General features: G+C 42.7%; 1 protein-coding gene across 1 annotated transcript in view; it reads left to right on the forward strand.

Annotated features, from left to right (window-relative positions):
• Positions 1-20,758, forward strand: part of LOC115200801 (glutamate receptor ionotropic, NMDA 2C-like) — a 124,901-nt gene extending 104,143 nt beyond the window's left edge. The window contains exons 14-17 of the mRNA XM_029763931.1: positions 12,125-12,285; positions 12,519-12,706; positions 13,278-13,510; positions 19,118-20,758. Of these exons, the coding sequence (XP_029619791.1) occupies positions 12,125-12,285; positions 12,519-12,706; positions 13,278-13,510; positions 19,118-20,758 (2,223 nt within the window). The remainder of the gene's footprint in view (positions 1-12,124; positions 12,286-12,518; positions 12,707-13,277; positions 13,511-19,117) is intronic.
• Positions 20,759-21,005: the final 247 nt, after the last annotated feature.

Genomic DNA, 21,005 nt, shown 5'->3' on the forward strand with positions numbered 1-21,005 from the left:
TGACCCTAGCCCCCCGACACATAAACTACTGCAGCATAAATACTGGAGGCTGAGACAGGAGGGATCAGAAGACACTGTGGCCCCATCCGAAGATACCCCCGGACAGGGCCAAACAGGCAGGATATAACCCCACCCACTTTGCCAAAGCACAGCCCCCACACCACTAGAGGGATGTCTACAACCACCAACTTACCGTCCTAAGACAAGGCCGAGTATAGCCCACAAAGATCTCCGCCATGGCACAGCCCAAGGGGGGGGCGCCAACCCAGACAGGAAGACCACGTCAGTGACTCAACCCACTCAAGTGACGCACCCCTCCCATGGACGGCATTGAAGAACACCAGTAAGCCAGTGACTCAGCCCCTGTAATAGGGTTAGAGGCAGAGTATCCCAGTGGAAAGAGGGGAACCGGCAAGGCAGAGACAGCAAGGGCGGTTCGTTGCTCCAGCCTTTCCGTTCACCTTCACACTCCTGGGCCAGACTATACTTAATCATAGGACCTACTGAAGAGATAAGTTTTCAGTAAAGACTTAAAGGTTGAGACTGAGTCTGCGTCTCTCACATGGATAGGCAGACCATTCCATAAAAATTGAGCTCTATAGGAGAAAGCCCTACCTCCAGCCGTTTGCTTAGAAATTCTAGGGACAATTAGGAGGCCTGCGTCTTGTGACCGTAGCGTACATGTAGGTATGTACGGCAGGACCAAATCGGAAGATAGGTAGGAGCAAGCCCATGTAATGCTTTGTAGGTTAGCAGTAAAACCTTGAAATCAGCCCTTGCCTTAACAGGAAGCCAGTGTAGGGAGGCTAGCACTGGAGTAATATGATCACATTTTTTGGTTCTAGTCAGGATTCTAGCAGCCGAATTTAGCACTAACTGAAGTTTGTTTAGTGCTTTATCCGGGTAGCCGGAAAGTAGAGCATTGCAGTAGTCCAGCCTAGAAGTAACAAAAGCATGGATTAATTTTCTGCGTCATTTTTGGACAGAAAGTTTCAGATTTTTGCAATGTTACGTAGATGGAAAAAAGCTGTCCTTGAAACAGTCTTGATATGTTCGTCAAAAGAGAGATCACGGTCCAGAGTAACGCCGAGGTCCTTCACAGTTTTATTTGAGAAGACCTTAGAACCATCCAGATTAATTGTCAGATTCAACAGAAGATCTCTTTGTTTCTTGGGACCTAGAACAAGCATCTATGTTTTGTCCGAGTTTAAGAGTAGAAAGTTTGCAACCATCCACTTCTTTATGTCTGAAACACAGGCTTCTAGCGAGGGCAATTCTGGGGCTTCACCATTGCGAGGGCAATTCTGGGGCTTCACCATGTTTCTCTGAAATGTACAGCTGTGTGTCGTCCGCATAGCAGTGAAATTTAACATTATGTTTTCGAATGACATCCCCAAGAGGTAAAATATATAGTGAAAACAATAGTGGTCCTAAAACGGAACCTTGAGGAACACCGAAATTTACAATTGATTTGTCAGAGGACAAACCATTCACAGAGACAAACTGATATATTTCCGACAGATAAGATCTAAACCAGGCCAGAACTTGTCAATGTAGACCAATTTGGGTTTCCAAATCTCTCCAAAAGAATGTGGTGATCGATGGTATCAAAAGCGGCACTAAGATCTAGGAGCACGAGGACAGATGCAGAGCCTCGGTCTGACTTCATTAAAAGGTCATTTACCACCTTCACAAGTGCAGTCTCAGTGCTATGATGGGGTCTAAAACCAGACTGAAGCGTTTCGTATACATTGTTTGTCTTCAGGAAGGCAGTGAGTTGCTGTGCAACAGCTTTTTCTAACATTTTTGAGAGGAATGGAAGATTCGATATAGGCCGATAGTTTTTTATAATTTCTGGGTCAAGATTCGGCTTTTTCAAGAGAGGCTTTATTACTGCCACTTTTAGTGAGCTTGGTACACATCCGGTGGATAGAGAGCCGTTTATTATGTTCAACATAGGAGGGCCAAGCACAGGAAGCAGCTCTTTCAGTTGTTTAGTTGGAATAGGGTCCAGTATGCAGCTTGAGGGTTTGGAGGCCATGATTATTTTCATCATTGTGTCAAGAGATATAGTACTAAAACACTTTAGTATCTCCCTTGACCCTAGGTCCTGGCAGAGTTGTGCAGACTCAGGACAATGGAGCTTTGGAGGAATACCCAGATTTAAAGAGGAGTCCGTAATTTGCTTTCTAATGATCATGATCTTTTCCTCAAAGAAGTTCATAAATGTATTACTGCTGAAGTGAAAGCCATCCTCCATTTGCGAATGCTGCTTTTTAGTTAGCTTTGTGACAGTATCAAAAATAAATTTCGGATTGTTCTTATTTTCCTCAATTAAGTTGGAAAAATAGGATGATCGAGCAGCAGTGAGGGCTCTTCGATACTGCACGGTACTGTCTTTCCAAGCTAGTCGGAAGACTTCCAGTTTGGTGTGGCGCCATTTCCGTTCCAATTTTCTGGAAGCTTGCTTCAGAGCTCGTGTATTTTCTGTATACCAGGGAGCTAGTTTCTTATGACAGATGTTTTTAATTTTTAGGGGTGCAACTGCATCTAGGGTATTGCGCAAGGTTAAATTGAGTTCCTCGGTTAGGTGGTTAACTGATTTTTGTCCTCTGATGTCCTTGGGTAGGCAGAGGAAGTCTGGAAGGGCATCAAGGGTTGTCTTTGGGTTGTCTGAGAATTTATAGCACGACGTTTAATGCTGCTTGGTTGGGGTCTGAGCAGATTATTTGTTGCAATTGCAAACGCAATAAAATGGTGGTCCGATAATCCAGGATTATGAGGAAAAACATTAAGATCCACAACATTTATTCCATGGGACAAAACTAGGTCCAGAGTATGACTGTGGCAGTGAGTAGGTCCAGAGACATTTTGGACAAAACCCACTGAGTCGATGATGGCTCCGAAAGCCTTTTGGAGTGGGTCTGTGGACTTTTCCATGTGAATGTTAAAGTCATCAAAAATTTGAATATTATCTGCTATGACTACAAGATCCGATAGGAATTCAGGGAACTCAGTGAGGAACACTGCATATGGCCCAGGAGGCCTGTAAACAGTAGCTATAAAAAGTGAGTGAGTAGGCTGCATAGATTTGATGACTAGAAGCTCAAAAAACGAAAACGTCATTGTTTTTTTTTTGTAAATTGAAATTTGCTATCGTAAATGTTAGCAACACCTCCGCCTTTGCCGGATGCACGGGGGGTATGGTCACTAGTGTAACCAGGGGGTGAGGCCTCATTTAACCTCTTACATCTAGGGGGCAGTAATTTCACGGCTGGATAAAAAACGTACCCGATTTAATCTGATTATTAGTCCTGCCCAGAAACTGGAATATGCATATAATTATTAGCTTTGGAGAGAAAACACTCCAAAGTTTCTGAAACTGTTTGAATGGTGTCTGTGAGTATAACAGAACTCCTATGGCAGGCAAAAACCTGAGATGCTTCTGTTCAGGAAGTACCCTGTCTGAACATTTCTTGCCCTTCTTGATTCTCTCTATCGTTTACAAAGGATCTCTGCTCTTACGTGACACTTCTCACGTCAACAATGGAGTCTCACAGCCCGGGAAAAACAGGAATGATGTCATTCAAAGCCCTGGCTGAAGCACACGAGAGCAAAAGCTGAGTGGTCAGTCAATGGACTAAGCCTTAGGCGCGTGACACGCCCCGCCCCCGGCTTTCGGTTTTTTCCTCAGTTTACAGACAGGCAGATTCCCGGTCGGAATATTATCGCTTCTCTACGAGATAAATTGCATAAATATTGGTTTTAAACAGCGGTTGACATGCTTCGAAGTACGGTAATGGAATATTTCGAAATTTTTTGTCATATTTTGCGTCATGCTCGTGGCCGAGATTTAGCGTTGGGATAGTGTCTAGAACGCACGAACAAAACGTCGCTGTTTGGATATAACGATGGATTATTTGGGACCAAACCTACATTTGTTATTGAAGTAGAAGTCCTGGCAGTGTATTCTGATGAAGAACAAGCAAGGTAAGAACATTTTTCTTATAGGAAATGTGATTTTGGTGAAGGCTACACTGGGTGGGTGTCTAAATAGCTAGCCCTGTAACGCCGGGCTATGTACTTACATTATTGCAAAATGTGCTTCATCCGAAAAGCTATTTTAAAATCGGACATATCGAGTGCATAGAGGAGTTCTGTATCTATAATTCTTAAAATAATTGTTATGCTTTTTGTGAACGTTTATCGTGAGTAATTTAGTAAAATCACCGGAAGTGTTCGGTGGGAATGCTAGTTCTGAACGTCACATGCTAATGTAAAAAGCTGGTTTTTGATATAAATATGAACTTGATTGAACAGACATGCATGTATTGTATAACACAATGTCCTAGGTGTGTCATCTGATGAAGATCATCAAAGGTTAGTGCTGCATTTAGATATGGTTTGGGTTTATGTGACATGATATGCTAGCTTGAAAAATGGCTGTGTGATTATTCCTGGCTGGGTACTCTGCTGACATAATCTAATGTTTTGCTTTCGCTGTAAAGCCTTTTTGAAATCGGACAGTTTGGTTAGATAAAGGAGAGTCTTGTCTTTAAATAGCTGTAACATAGTCATATGTTTGAAAAGTGTAAGTTTTCGGATTTAGAGGAGTTTGAATTTCGCGCCCCGCCCATCATTGGATATTGGAGCAGACGTTCCGCTAGCGGAACGTGTAGATGTAAGAGGTTTTAACACAGTAAATTCATCAGGCTTAAGCCATGTTTCAGTCAGGCCAATCACATCAAGATTATGATCAGTGATTAGTTAATTGACTATAACTGCCTTGGAAGTGAGGGATCTAACATTAAGTAACCCAATTTTGAGATGTGAAGTATCACAATCTCTTTCAATAATGGCAGGAATGGAGGAGGTCTTTATACTAGTGAGATTACTAAAGCGAACACCGCCATTTTTAATTTTGCCCAACCTAGATCGAGGCACAGACACGGTCTCAATGGGGAAAGCTGAGCTGACTACGCTGACTGTGCTAGTGGCAGACTCCACTAAGCTGGCAGGCTGGCTAACAGCCTGCTGCCTGGCCTGCACCCTATTTCATTGTGGAGCTAGAGGAGTTAAAGCCCTGTCTATGTTCGTAGGGCTTGCAGCACAGCTATCCTTGCCGTAAGGCGATCGTTCTCCTGTATATTATAAGTACAACGACTGCAATTAGAAGGCATCATGTTAATGTTACTTAGCTTCGGCTGTTTGAAGTCCTGACGAACCATGTCCAGATAAAACCTCCGGGGTAAGAAAGTTGAATGAAAAAAGTTGAGTGAGGGAAAAAGTAAAAATATACGGTAATCCAATTGAGCACATCTGGGACATCATGTCTCGCTCCATCCACCAACGCCACGTTGCACCACAGACTGTCCAGGAGTTGGCGGATGCTTTAGTCCAGGTCTGGGAGGAGATCCCTCAGGAGACCATCCGCCACCTCATCAAGAGCATGCCCAGGCGTTGTAGGGAGGTCATACAGGCACGTGGAGGCCACACACACTACTGAGCCTCATTTTGACTTGTTTTAAGGACATTACATCAAAGTTGGATCAGCCTGTAGTGTGGTTTTCCACTTTGATTTTGAGTGTGACTCCAAATCCAGACCTCCATGGGTTGATAAATTGGATTTCCATTGATTATTTTTGTGTGATTTTGTTTTCAGCACATTCAACTATGTAAAGTAAAAAGTATGTAATAAGATTATTTCTTTCATTCAGATCTAGGATGTGTTATTTTAGTGTTCCCTTAATTTTTTTGGAGCAGTGTATATTGACAATACAACAGAACAGATGAACTGGGATGACATTTACTCTCACAGGTGGCCAAAAACAACTAGCCAAAAGCCATGCCCCTACTAAGCCACGCCTCCAGTCTTCTGATCTGACCCGGTGGATCATAGCCAGGGATGGGCATAAATTACAAACTACAAAATACAACTACAAAATACCCTAAAGACCAATGTATCAAAATATAAGATAATTTTGCAAAGTACTGTATTTAATTAAAATACATGTACAGTGCCTTCGGAAAGTTGTCAAACCCTTGACTTACTACTCATTTTATTACTAAGTGGGATTAAAATGGATTTCATTGTCATTTTCTGTCAACAGTCTACACAAAATACTCTGTAATGTCAAAGTGGAGGAAAAATTCTAGCATCTGTAAAAAAAATCATGAGAACTAGATAAGTATTCAACCCGCTGAGTCAATACATGTTAGAATCAAGCACACCCATAACATGATGCATCCACCGCTATGCTTGGAAATATGGAGAGTGGTACTCAGTAATGTGTTGTATTGGATTTGCCCCAAACATAAAATGTTGTATTCAGGACAAAAAGTTAATTGCTTAGCCCAATTTGTTTTGCAGTATTACTTTAATGCCTTGTTGCAAACAGGATTCATGTTTTGGAATACATTTATTCTGTACAGGCTTCGTTCTTTTCACTCTGTCAATTGGGTTAGTATACTGAAGTAACTACAATGTTGTTGATTCATCCTCAGTTTTCTCCTATCATAGCCATTCAACTCTGTAACTGTTTTAAAGTCACCATTGGCCTCATGGTGAAGTCCCTGAGCGGTTTCCTTCCTCTCAGGCAACTGAGTTCGGAAGGACCCCTGTATATTTGTAGTAATTGGGTGTATTGATACACCATCCAAAGTGTACTTTGACATTATGTAGCATTGTGTGTAGGCCAGTGACAAAATACATTTTAAATTCAGGCTGTAAAAGAACAAAAATGTGAAAAAATCTAGTGAGGTGAATACTTTCTGAAGGCACTATATTTTGTATTTTGAATTACAAAAATACATTTGCAAGTTGCCTGCGGAACAGCAACAACATTCTCAGTAACTGTTACAGAAACGTCTTACTTGCTATGACCATGACACAGTATGCTGTTGTTTATCTACCTTAGTTGTATGCGCTGTCACTCTGGGTAAGAGTGTCTGCTGATGACCAAAATGTAAATGTACATGTGAAAATGAACAACTGCAAAGCACACTGGGTATTGTCATTGGCCTTGTTTTGACGCGGAACTCATTCGAGGAATACTCAGCATGCTTTGCAATTGTTCATTTTTACGTAGGCTATACATTTCCATTTACTGTAGTTCATCTAGCAGACGCTCTTATCACACCATAGTGCCGTCAGACTTTTGATACCAATGTAGGGGGAAAGGGGGTCACACAATTGTGAAACGCTATAAAGAAATGATACACAAAAGTATTTTGTATTTTGAAAATACAAATGACAGCTTTCTAAAGTATCTTCTTATAAAATACAGTGCATTCAGAAAGTACTCAGACCCACATTTTGTGATGTTACAGCCTTGTTGTAAAATGTATTACATTATTTTTATTCCTCATCCATCTACACACAATTCCCAATAATGACAGTGAAAATACATTTCAGTATTTCTTGCAAATTAAAAAAAAAAAAAAACTGAAATATCATATTTACGTAAGTATTCAGACCCTTTGCTATGAGACTCGAAATTGAGCTCATGTGCATCCTGTTTCCATTGATCATCCTTAAGATGTTTCTACAACTTGATTGAAGTCCACATGTGGGAAATTAAATTGATTAGGCATGATTTGGAAAGGCACACACCTGTCTATATAAGGTCCCACAGTTGACAATGCATGTCAGAGCAAAAACTAAGGAATGAGGATGAAGTTATTGTCAGTAGAGCTCTGAGACAGGATAGCGTGACGGCGCAGATCTGGGGAAGGGTACCAACACATGTCTGCAGCATTGAAGGTCCCCAAGAACACAGTGGCCTTCATCATTCTTAAATGGAAGAGGTTTGGAACCACCAAGACTCTTCCTATAGTTGGCCGTTCGGAGAAAATGAGCAATCAAGGAAGAATGGCCTTGGTCAGGGAGGTGACCAAGAACCGAATTGCCACTCTGACAGAGCTCCAGAGTTCTTCTGTGGAGATGGGAGAACTTTCCAGAAGGACAACCATCTCTGTAGCACTCCACCAATCAGGCCTTTATGGTAGAGTGGCCAGACGGAAGCCACTCCTCAGTAAAAGGTGCATGACAGCCGACTTTGCCAAAAGGCACCTAAAGGACTCAGACAATGAGAAACAAGATGTTCTGGTCTGATGAAGCCAAGATTGAACTCTTTGGCCCGAATGCCAAGCTTCATGTCTGGATGAAACCTGGCATCATCCCTGTGGTGAAGCATGGTGGTGTCAGCATCATGCTTAGGGGATGTTTTTCAGTGGCAGGGACTGGGAGACTAGTCAGGATCGAGGGAAAGATGAAAACCTGCTCCAGAGCGCTCAGGACCTCAGACTGCGGCGAAGGTTCACCTTCCAACAGGACAACGATTCTAAGCACACAGCCAAGACAATGCAGGAGTGGCTTCGGGACAAGTCTCTGAATGTCCTTGAGTGGACCAGCTAGAACCGGACTTGAATCCAATAGAACATCTCTGGAGAGACCTGAAAATAGCTGTGCAGCGACGCTCCCCATCCGATCTGACAGAGCTTGAATGGATCTGCAGAGAAGAATGGGAGAAACTCACCAAATACAGGTGTGCCAAGCTTGTAGCGTCATACCCAAGAAGAATCGAGATTGTAATCGCTGCCAAAGGTGCTTCAACAAAGTACTGAGTAAAAGGGTCTGAATACTTGTGTAAATGTGATATTTCAGTTTTTAAATTATAATACATTAATACATTTTTTAATACACAAACATGTTTTTTCTTTGTCATTATGGGGTATTGTGTGTAGATTGATGAAGAAAAAAACGATTTAATCAATTTCAGAATAAGGTTGTAATGTAACAAAATGTGGAAAAAGTCAAGGGCTCTGAATACTACATTGGAGTGTTATTCAGACCAGTGTAATACAAAATATTCAGAAGTACACTATATGACCAAAAGTATGTGGACACCAGCTTGTCGAACATCTCATTTCAAAATCATGGGCATAAATATGGAGTTGGTCCCCCCTTTGCTGCTGTAACAGCCTCCACTCTTCTGGAAGACTTTCTACTAGATGTTGAAACATTACTGCGGGAACTTGCTTCCATTTAGCCACAAGCATTCGTGAGGTCGGCACTGATTTTGGGCGATTAGGCCTGGCTCGCAGTCGCCGTTCCAATTCATCCCAAAGGTGTTCGATGGAGTTGAGGTCAGGGCTCTGTGCAGGCCAGTCAAGTTCGACAAATCATTTCTGTATGGACCTCGCTTTGGTAGTGAGTGTTGCAACCGAGAACAGATGTTTTTTACTCACGATGCGCTTCAGCGGTCCTGTTCTGTGAGCTTCGCGGTTCAGCCGTTGTTGCTCCTAGATGTTTCCATTTCACAAAAACAGCACTTACAGTTGACCAGGGCAGCTCTAGCAGGACAAAAATTGGACGAACTGACTTGTTGGAAAGGTGGCATCCTATAACAGTAAGGCCATTCTACTGCCAATGTTTGTCTATGGAGAATGCATGGCTGTGTGCTTGATTTTTTACACCAGTCAGCAACAGATGTGGCTCAAATAGCCAATCCATGAAGTTGAAGGGGTGTCAACATACTTCTGTATATACAGTGTGATTAAAATACGTATTTGAAATACATGTAATAGAAATAATTCCCATCTCTGATTGAATTAATTTTTTTATTTTGTATTATTTATTACAAAAAAACACAAGGAAGGGTTAACATTAAAGTATTAGAACATGAAGGACAAACAATACAGCATCAAGACACTATCAAACATGTATCAGTCTTTCCGCAACAGAGCCATCATTATGTGTGAGGGTGCGTGTGCATGATAGTGATATAAAATATGTGTCATAGTTATCCTTTTTCATGATCACAACCTTGTGAAACCCGAACCCTCCAAGATCCCCCCACAGTTCCCCAATAGCTGTCCCTCAACCATTCGAGACCCTTCCCACAGTCCCCCCTCGGAAAAAAACTGAACAATTCATTCCATTCCCCACCCCCAAGAACCCCCAATACACCAACAACCAAGAGAATGAACTAAAGAGAAAAAAGGAAAAGACAGAAGAAAACAGCAAACAACAATGCAAAAAAAATACAACTAAATAATACATTTAAAACAACGGACATCAAGGACAACTGAAATCATAACAGCAATCCCTACTTTATATGTTTGTGTGCATGTCTGGCACTATTACATGTATGTGTGTGTTCTTGTATGTGTTTATTTGAATGAGAGTGTGTGTATATGCATGTGTACAAACACCTGCACGGCATCAGCTTTAGGCAAACCGGCATTAGTTGTAAAAACACTGCCACTTAGTGTCATTCAAATGTACTTTTAGTCTATTTTATTTTAACTTTTTTTCCCTTAATCTTTTGACCTTCATTCTCTCTCTCACACAGCAACTCCACTCCCACTTATCTCCAATTCCACATACCAACCCTCAGCTTCCCTCAGCCCATCCCATCTATCTCTGCTGGTTACCCACTTTGTGTTTCTAAGCAACACATATCTTTCAACTATGCTATGATGTTTAACGTACAATTTCAATCTATCTAATCGAATAGAATCTACAGATTGCGTGTTGAAGATAAATACTTTTACTAAGAGTATTAGTATATTAGTAATTGACTGAGCCGGTCTCTCCAGATCTCCTAACAGTACTATTTCTAGGGTCAATTTTAGATCAATGCTATGCATTTTCAGCCATTCCTGAACCTGAGACCAGAAACAGGCTACCTGAGGGCAATACCAAAATAAATGGTCTATTGATTCTGTATCCTCACAACAAAATCTGCAGAGCTTCGATGATGGTATGCCACAAGTATTCAACATTTTGTTGGTGGCAAGAATTCTATATAATAATTTTAGCTGAAAAGCACGAAGTCTTGAATCTTACGTTGTTTTATATATCAACTCATACACCTTGTACCATGGAATTGGTACATCAACAATCTCTTCCCAACTATTTTGCAATCTGCATGACACAGTTGTCAACATCCTGGTCCTCAAATGAAACTGGTATACTTTCCTATTTATGCTATTTTTATTCCTCCGCCAGTTTTGATCCTTTATATTGGGCAGGCAGACCAGTTCCCCACCTCCTCCCACTGCCACCCGCATCCTCCATTTTTGGGGCAATGCCATAATCAATTGGTTGTACTCTTGGATTGAGCAGACCTTCCCGTACAATTCTGATAACTCCATGAAGGACACAACTCTATCATTACAATTTACAATATCATTTAAGAACAAAACACCCTTTTCAAACATCTTTCCCATAAATACAGGTATTTTATCAACCAGCACATTTGAGTTCAGCCATAATATTTGTGTAATATTTGTCTACCCATCTCTGATTTTAGCTAAATACCGCAGCATCAACAACCCAACCTGGCTCTGGCAATGTGTTCTTAAATGACCCAACTGCTGGGTCAAAATAACCCAACATGTGTTCTGTCCTATATTTACCCAAATTGAGTTGTTTTTAAAGCAGCGTTTTTTTTTAGAGTGTAGTAGACTGAACTCAATCAATCAATCAAATGTATTTATAAAGTCATTTTTACATCAGCCGATGTCACAAAGTGCTATACAGAAACCCAGCCTAAAACCCCAAACAGCAAGCAATGCAGATGTAGAAGCACGGTGGCTGGGAAAAACTCCCTAGAAAGGCAGAAACCTAGGAAGAAACCTAGAGAGGGACCAGGCTCAGAGGGGTGGCCAGTCCTCTTCTGGCTGTGCCGGGTGGAGATTATAACAGAACATGGCCAAGATGTTCAAACATTCATAGATGACCAGCAGGGTCAAATAATAATAATCATAGTGGTTGTAGAGGGTGCAACAGGTCAGCACCTCAGGAGTAAATGTCAGTTGGCTTTTCATAGCCGATCATTCAGAGTTAGAGACAGCAGGTGTGGTAGAGAGAGAGAGTCGAAAACAGCAGGTCCGGGCTAACAGCAGGTCCGGGCAATCTATGGCTATTGAATTGACTCAAAAATAACGGCCTTGAATTAAATCAAATCTAATCAAATTGAAAAGGGTAGAATGACATTCAATCAAAAGGAATTTAATTGAGTGGAACTGCATTTATTTGAAACAGTTTGAAATGAATAGGACTGCTCTGAATTAGATCTCATTGAACTGAATCTCCTCTCCTCATCACTTCCTACAGTTCCAGAAGCCTCAGGAGCACTACCCTCCATTCCGTTTTGGTACGGTCCCTAACGGCAGTACAGAGAGGAACATCAGAAGTAACTACCCCGACATGCACGCACACATGGTCAAATACAACCAGAAAGGAGTGGAGGATGCTCTCAACAGCCTCAAGACAGGGTAAGAAAAATGCACTGCGCTTAACACTGAACTCTCCTCCAGCCCTCAACCCTAACCCTCATCCCAATGACCTCAAAATAAATGACAGTCCATTAACCCAAAAATTGGATTTAGTCCCATTTACTGGAAGGAGTTCTATTTGGCTCCCTGTGCATCTACATTATAACTCATTCCTAATATAATCTGGAGATTTATTACATCACTGTCTGATTCTTTTTTGTGTCATTCAATAGGAAGCTGGATGCATTCATCTATGATGCTGCGGTGTTGAACTACATGGCAGGGAAGGACGAGGGCTGTAAGCTTGTGACTATCGGCTCTGGGAAAGTGTTTGCCACGACAGGCTATGGCATAGCCCTGCAGAAGGATTCCAGATGGAAACGACCCATTGACCTGGCCTTGCTGCAGTTCCTGGGAGACGGTGTGTCACTGCAAACACATGCGCGCGCACACGCACGCACACACGCACACAGCCCGTAGAGCTGGCACGTCTTCATTTGTTGACGACAGTGTGTGCAGCAGCACCGGGGGTGAAGCTTAGAGAGAGAGTTAATATCCTTCATCACAGTAGGCTAGGTGTGAGGATGATAACCGCTATGGGCACACACACTCACACAGTAGGAGTTAATATCCCCTATCGCAGTAGGATCGTAGGGACCACAGGGAGGTGTTAGAGACATCATGAGGACAGTGTTGGGAATACAAACTATACAACACACACACACACACACATGCAGACACAGAAAAGGTTTCTTATATAGGTATAACAGGAGCTTCGGTACAATTACCCATCTGTGGTCCTACTGATACGATAGAATTATGGAAGTCGTCTCTTGTTCACTGCTAACCCCAATTTGTAAGTCATAAATACTGCGTTCCTCAGTAGCCTACCCTTATTTGAAAGAAAGATAAAGCGGCTGAATCTGACTAGTTATTCATTTGTGAGTCCCTCCTCAAGGGGATTATGACCATGTCCCTCTCCTCTCTCCCAGGTGACACCCAGCGCTTGGAGACGGTCTGGCTGTCAGGCATCTGTCAGAATGAGAAGAACGAGGTGATGAGTAGTAAGCTGGACATAGATAACATGGCCGGGGTCTTCTACATGCTACTGGTGGCCATGGGGCTCAGTCTCTTGGTGTTCGCCTGGGAACATCTACTCTACTGGAAACTACGCAAGAAACTAGACAAGTCTCCTCGCATGGACTTCCTGCTCGCTATCAGCAGGGTGAGAGAGGTTTAGAGAGAGAGAGAGAGGATGTGTGGCCAATGTATGAAGCCTGATATGAGCTCTTAGTACTGTTTACACCACCTATCATTTCAATGACTACATTATAATCTGCCAGCTATAGTTATAATGAGATCGAACCACAGTTACAATTCCAGCTAAACATTAGTGTTAATCAACAATCAATCTATGTAATGAAAGCGTGGTTGTTGGCGAGAGGAGAGGCAGTAGCAAGGAAGGAATAAGAAAAACGTTACTAGCCAAAAATCTATAGACACAACTCGAACACCACTCTTACAAAGAGTGTGTGTGTGTGTGCACATCCTGCTCTAGCAGAGTGTAATTGCAGAGTTGTGCCTGTATCAGGGCTTATCAGATTTGCAGCTAAATTACTATCTGATAATTAATCCCTATGGGGGCCCCTGAGGGCCAAATTAATTTGGGCTTTGTCAGTTTTTCAGTCGACTGTGAACAGGGCAGTCAGGAGACTCGGCTCTCTGTTTGCCGATGCAGTATGAGACTATTTGCTCAGCAAGTGTGTTCAGTGTGTGTGTGTGTGTGTGTGTGTGTGTGTGTGTGTGTGTGTGTGTGTGTGTGTGTGTGTGTGTTCATTGTGTGTGTGTGTTCATTGTGTGTGTGTGTTCATTGTGTGTGTGTGTGTGTGTTTGTTTAGCTATAGGCAGTGTTGTAGTACTCAAGACAGGTCTCGATCTCGAGTCCGGTATCGAGACCACATATTGAGTGTCGGTCTTGTTCGGGCTTGACTCGGTCTCGGACAGTGAGGACTAGCAGCAGAGTAAAAACTCAGAGTTATCAGATTCCATTCAGTCAGCGCATAAAACCGCTTCGCCAGGCCAAATATTCTTCAAACATGAATACAGCATGATAACAGCCTTCATATCTATTATAGACATGTTTGCGCAGTGGCAAACCTACAGGCCTTCAGTGTCTGGCAAGTTTGTGATTCTGAATGGACATCAACTGTAATAACAGAGCACATGTCGGGGAGTGCACTTTTTGTAGAACACAAAGGGCCAGTGGTGGAGGCTATATGAAGGTATAAACTATATACCTACTTTTCCTTCAGTGGGCATTGCATATACTCACTTCTTAATCCCTACTGATGCATATCAAGCAGTGTAGTAAAGGTATGCAACTTATCAATGATGTAGTACAATAGAGAAATCGTGCACAAAGAAGCCTCCACAATTGCAAAGCACGTGAAATATATGCACATGCGCTCCGCACAAAAAGCCTAGTTTCAGCAGAATATCATCTGCAGGCAGCAAGAGCGTGCAGCTCTCAACTAGTTTTGGCATGGAGCAGCTCAGAGAAGAATGACATTGGTAGCCAGTAAATGCTGACTAATGCAACAATGGGTATGCAAACCAGGTATTGAAAAAGTTTAGTCTGAAGTGTTGATTAGTAGGCTATTTGTCAGTGGTGGAAAAAGTACCCAATTGTCATACTTGAGTAAAAGTAAAAGAGGAACATACCTTAGTAGAAAATGACTCAAATAAAAGTGAAAGTCACCCAGTAAAATCCTACTTGAGTAAAAGTCTAAAAGTATTTAGTTTTAAATATACTTAAGTATCAAAAGTAAATGTAATTGCTAAAATAATTATACTAAAGCATCACAAGTAAAGTATAAATCATTTCAAATTCCTTCTATAAAGCAAACCAGACTGCACTATTTTCATGTTTTTTTAAATTACGGATAGCCAGGGGGCACACTCCAACTCTCAGACATCAATTACAAACAAAGCATGTGTAGGGATGACCAGCGACGTTCTCTTGATATGTGTGTGAATTAGACCATTTTCTTTTAGGAATGTAGTGAAGTAAAAGTTGTCAAAAATATAAATAGTAAAGCAAAGATACCCCCAAAAAACGACTTAAGTAGTACTTTAAAGTATTTTTACTTAAGTACTTTACACCACTGCTATTTGTGATGTGCAATTGTCATCATGCGCTGTTTGCATCAGGGGCGTAGACATGGATGGACCTGGGTGGACAGAGGCCCACCTACTGAGGAGCCAGTCTATGACAGGCCCACCCAATCAGAATGATGTGGTTTAAGCATTGTTGTGAACAATTTTTTTAAACATTTTTTTAAAAAAATAAGTGTGAATGAGAGTAAGAACCTGAAAAATCTACATAAAAACACATACAAAAACTAGATATTTCACACCAGGGTGCCTTTCCTTCGCTGGGCGGGCCGTTTGGGAACTTTTGGCACATTTTTATTATACCCACTTCTCCAGGCACCATTACATAGGGCCGGTGGAAAGACAGCAGTCACATGCAGCATGATGTTAAAGGATAAGCAGTCCAGAAACTCAGGCAAAATAAGCCAGTAGGTCCCAATCATAACATTACAAAAACACAACCATTAAGCAATTCCCAATCGAACACTTCCCATTGCAAAAGAATATCACGTTTAGCACACAAAGTAACCGATGACCTAAAATATTCAGATATGAAACAAACAGACGATCATAATATCAGTAAAAAAGATAAAATTCCCAGTTTATGCTACAAAACCAACTTTATAAGAGGTTTTAAAGATCTATTTGACTCAATGTTCTATGATGTACACAAAGACATTGTTGCCAGAATAGATGGATGCAGTTCAGTGCATGATTAATATAATTCACCAATACATTTCCTGGTCGTCCCAAAATATTGCTATCATGTTGTAAATCACAGCTGGTCTGGTACATTGTTTGCTGGATCCATTCGGGATGCGCTGTGTCAGTTTCAATGACTCAATATTCTGGACAAAAACTGATGACATTCAGTACTTTAAAACATGAAACATTGATCTTCTGCACATCTACCATTCCAGTGTTTAATTGATATATTGTAATTACTCTCCCACCATGGCCTATTTATTGCCTTACCTCCCTTATCTTACCTCATTTGCACTCACTGTATATAGACTTTTCTTTTTTCTACTGTATTATTGACTATGTTTGTTATTCCATGTGTAACTCTGTGTTGTTGTATGTGTCGAACTGCTGTGCTTTATCTTGGCCAGGTCGCAGTTGTAAATGAGAACTTGTTCTCAACTAGCCTACCTGGTTAAATAAAGGACTTGTTCTCAACTAGCCTACCTGGTTAAATAAAGGTGAAATAAAATAAAATGAATGTAACTAAGGCTGGGAATGTCAATACGATCAAACTAGCAAGGGCAATGATTGCAATAATCACATCGCAATGATCACAGTCATAACGTTGCTAATAGGCTAAGGTATCTATTTATGTAGCAAGCTAAAAACACAGATTCTAACGTTATCTAGCTAGCTATCAAGCTGCTAGGAGGATGTCATGTCATGCCATTGGAGGAGTGGGTGAGTGGGTGACTTCTTCCCCTCCTATCTTTTTTTGGAGCACTCTCATTTGAGTTTGCCAGAGCGCAGAACAACTGATGAATTTACAAATGCGCAACACCTGCTGAATATGACCGGTGTCAATAAATGTAGACAAAAAAAGTAATAGTTGGTCAAGAATGCACTAGATAACATGTAAACAGCCTAACCAGCTCTGCTACGGCGAGTAAAATTGTCAGAGTGAGGTGTTCTCTAATTTGTGTCTGGAAGTAGCTAGCTAGCAAGCTAGGCAAATTTAACCAGTCAGCTTGGGTGCTTGGTTGGGACAAGCATGCATTGGCAGTCAAGCTGCAGAAGGATGAGGAGGCTACAATTCCCCATGGTTTATCAGTACAATTTTGAGGGCCTACTAGCTGAAAACTTTTGAGAGGGTTTATCAAATGTTCCTTTGTTAGATTTTAGCTCATCTTGCTCTGGCTAGCATTAGTTTTTTAACTTCTTGATGTGCGTAACGGAGGGAGAGAGAGCCTAACTTTTCATGGTTGTTTGATCAATAGCATTGTAAAGTTCGCAAATGAAAGAGGACTTCCATGGTGTTAACACATTTGCAGAAATCCTTTCAGGTGTATTTTGTGGCTTTTGTCGAATGAGTTCTAATTATCTAAGTTGTGCTGTTGCCACTGCCTGTAAACACACAGTCCAGTTCAATGTGAATGATTGCAGGGCCGTGTGGCAAATGGCTTGTTTGTATAAAGGCCTACTGTAGATCTGATTGGCTATAGCTCACCAGTCTCTGTAGACTCCGCTCCTAGACAAAACAGTTTTATTTACTGCAGTGTCTATTAATTGTCCAAACGCCACGTTCTCACTCTATATTGCTATAGAATTATCACATGTGCCTTACTATAAATAATTCCCAAACATTCTAAGAATTTATGAAAATGTGAAAATGACCATTTTCTTCTTGGCGGTGTACATGAACAGATATGTATCAAATTTCATGTTGCTAAAATGCTGTTAGTTCCACTTTAAATGTGTGTTTCATAAGTTATTTTCAAAGAGATGGCTAACAACAGCAAGTGTTACAAAAACTAAAAACACTCACTGGATGATGATCATTTGAAACTTAACTTCTTGTTGAAATTTATTCTTGAAAAGGGACAAGCTAACAAAATAGCAACAACATCCTCTTTCATAACACCTGCTACAGCCACTAAAAACTAGTCGACAACAAAAGCTAGCTAGACCGTGGGAAACTACTGCTCGCTATTGCGCAGTGACCTGTTGGCCTTCAAGAAGGCAAAAGTTTCCATGCGTTTTGTAAAAACGGTCCCATCCATTAAGTCAAAATGTGATCGGTTGATTCCACTGTCACTCCAAAATGTTGCCCTAATACAGTTTATTGGCAGATGCCTTCGTCTAGATTCTGTTGGCCTAGCCAATGGCTGACTCAGCTAGCAAGATGTATCTCCCAGAGACCAGCAAAGAAAAATCCTGATTGGATATTATTTTCTCTTCAGTGTTAACCCTTTCCTTTCCAACAAAAACTGAAGAGATTAAACCCGAACCTCATGGAAAAAATAATATAATGATCATTATTATTATACTATTGTAATCATTATTTTATAAATCCTTAGCTGTCTCTGAAAGTGTAGAAGGCCCATTGTTCCCCACTGTGTTTGGGTTAGTAATAATTTATAGAGCAGCTCTAATTTCCCTCAGCATGCATTTTTTTCACTATTTTGAAATTCTAAAGAATCCATATGTTGTTCTGAAATATGAACACTGAAATACTGGACATTTAGAACTCTTATTATGGTGGTGATTTGACAAAATTACAATCATGGTCTTGAATTGGACATTTTTCTGGTCTCGGTCTTGATTCGGTCTCGGACCCCTTGTTCCTTTCCTGTTCTCGGTCTTGATTCTGTCTCGATTTGCTCCGGTCTTGGTCTTGAATCGGTCTCGCTTTAGGTGGTCTCGAACACAACACTGGCTATAGGGATGTTCTGTATAATCAGGGGAATGGTAAAGGAATTCATAACTTTTGTAAACTGGCAAAATTAGTTGAATGAAATTACTTTCTTACTATATGTGAGGTGTAACTTTTGAGCCAAGTCTTCTCTCTACAGGGTTTCTAGGTTAGCTGAAGGTTAAGTGTAATAGATCATCATTTTTTCACTCCTACCCCCCCATTCCTCTCTCCCTTCCTCTACTTTCCCTCCCTCTATCTAACCTCCTCTATCCCTTTCTCCCTCTCTCTTCCATCTCCCAGGGAATCTACAGTTGCTTCAACGGGGTGGAGGAACCAGACCACCCTAACCTGGCAAACTCAGACCTAACAGCTAACTACGCCCAGGCTAACATGCTTAAGATGCTACGCACCGCTAAAGACCTGGTCAACTCTGCCCAGGTCGAGACCTCACTGGACCACGCCACCAAGACCATAGAACACTGGGGTCGCCATGGCGGCAACCTGCCAGTCCACATTCCGCAGCAGGTCACCACGGAAATGGTTCCAGGAGGGTTTTCTCATGTCACAGAGAACACACACACACACCTGTCCCCCGAGCGCCCCCTTAGCCCGCAATACTGCACGCTGGGTGTAGTGACTTCTCTGAACAGGCAGAAGGGGTTGGCGAGACCCACGCCGCTACGATACACGCTCCCGGCTCGCACTTCCTCCCTCTATGACAGACCACTTTCTGTTTCTAGTCTCAGTAGAACTCATCTTGACCTGGCTGGGGGGGACCACCTCTCTTCCTACTCTCAACCCTCCACAGGTAGGCTGTATGCGGAGCCCCAGCACATCTCCCACCCCCGCTCTCCTTTCATCCCCTATAGTGAGCTTCAGCTGCCAGACATCTACCCCTTCTCTCACCCCCCCTCTGCCATCTCCCATCCATCCCACACAGAACCCTCCAGGAAGAATAGGAGGAGCAAGAGCCTCCTCTCAGGGGAATCAGGAGGAGGAGAGAGGAGGCGGCGCAGGGAGGAGAAGACAGTGTGTCTGGCTGAACTCCGGGCCAACCACCTCCAGGAGAACAACGTCTCGACCCAGATGCCCGACTCCCTGTACCCAGGAACGGTGCTCTGTCCTGGGGTAGAAGGCTGCGTTGGCTCCTGGCCTCTTCCCCTGGAGGAGCTGGTTCTGGCAGGCAGACAGAAGCTCCACCGACGGCCATCTTTCCTCCGAGCCACCTGGGGGAGTGAGCGGATTCTCCAGCCAGATGAAACTCCGCCTACATCCCTTGATTGCCAATCACATTCTGCTTTACCAGACCTGTTCCCCTGCGTCATGGCCGACCAAGAAACTCCCACTAAACTCTACAACCCCGCCCCCCTCCGGAACAACCTATGTTACCCTGCCACCTCAACTCGCCAGCATGCGTATCTCCATATAAGGCAGGACCAGAGGAAAGGGAACGGACGTAAGAAGCTGCGGTACTCAAACTCCACCCACCTGCCCACCTACAGGGAGGCCATGCTGGGGGGTCAGGGAGGCGGAGGGGGGGTAGGCCTTGGGGTGGTCCGGAGAGCCACCAACCTGCTCAGCAGACAGTACTCCCACTATCTAACCTCCTACCCTGGGCTGCCTCTCTACCATGGCCCCCTGGACCTCCAGGCCCATTCCCAGGCATCCAGCAACCACGCCAGCCCCAGCCCCGGTACATACCCTAGTCCCAGCCCAGTATGCCAGCTCCTGCCCTGTGGAGGTGGCTTTCGAGGCCAGAGGAGGTCACTGTACCAGGACAGTCTGTATGGAGCCTATGAGGCCAATGGAACCTACCGAGAGGACCAGGATCCGGGCTTAGAGCCCCAGAGAGGAGATGCATCAGGAGGTTTGAGGTCTGAGGACAGATCCTGTGTGACCCAGCCCTGGGGACGCGTGTCTAGTCTGGAGTCAGAGGTCTGAGAGACACAGACAAACACTACAGACTTTACATACTGGAATTTATACAATAGAATATACTGTTTGACTTCCACATTTAAGATTTGTGATCCACAGTGACCGTTTCAGAGGGAGGTGGGCTACGTCTCATACACAGAAACATGTACACCAAGGATTTGTACAGTAAAGGTGGTAAGCTGAGGGGTAGGTAGGTTGGACTGTTGAACTTCCTTATTCCTTATTGAACAGACAAAGTAGAGTGTTTGACTGA

The sequence above is a fragment of the Salmo trutta genome, chromosome 10, assembly GCF_901001165.1.
Source record: "Salmo trutta chromosome 10, fSalTru1.1, whole genome shotgun sequence".
Classification (NCBI taxonomy): Eukaryota; Metazoa; Chordata; class Actinopteri; order Salmoniformes; family Salmonidae; genus Salmo; species Salmo trutta.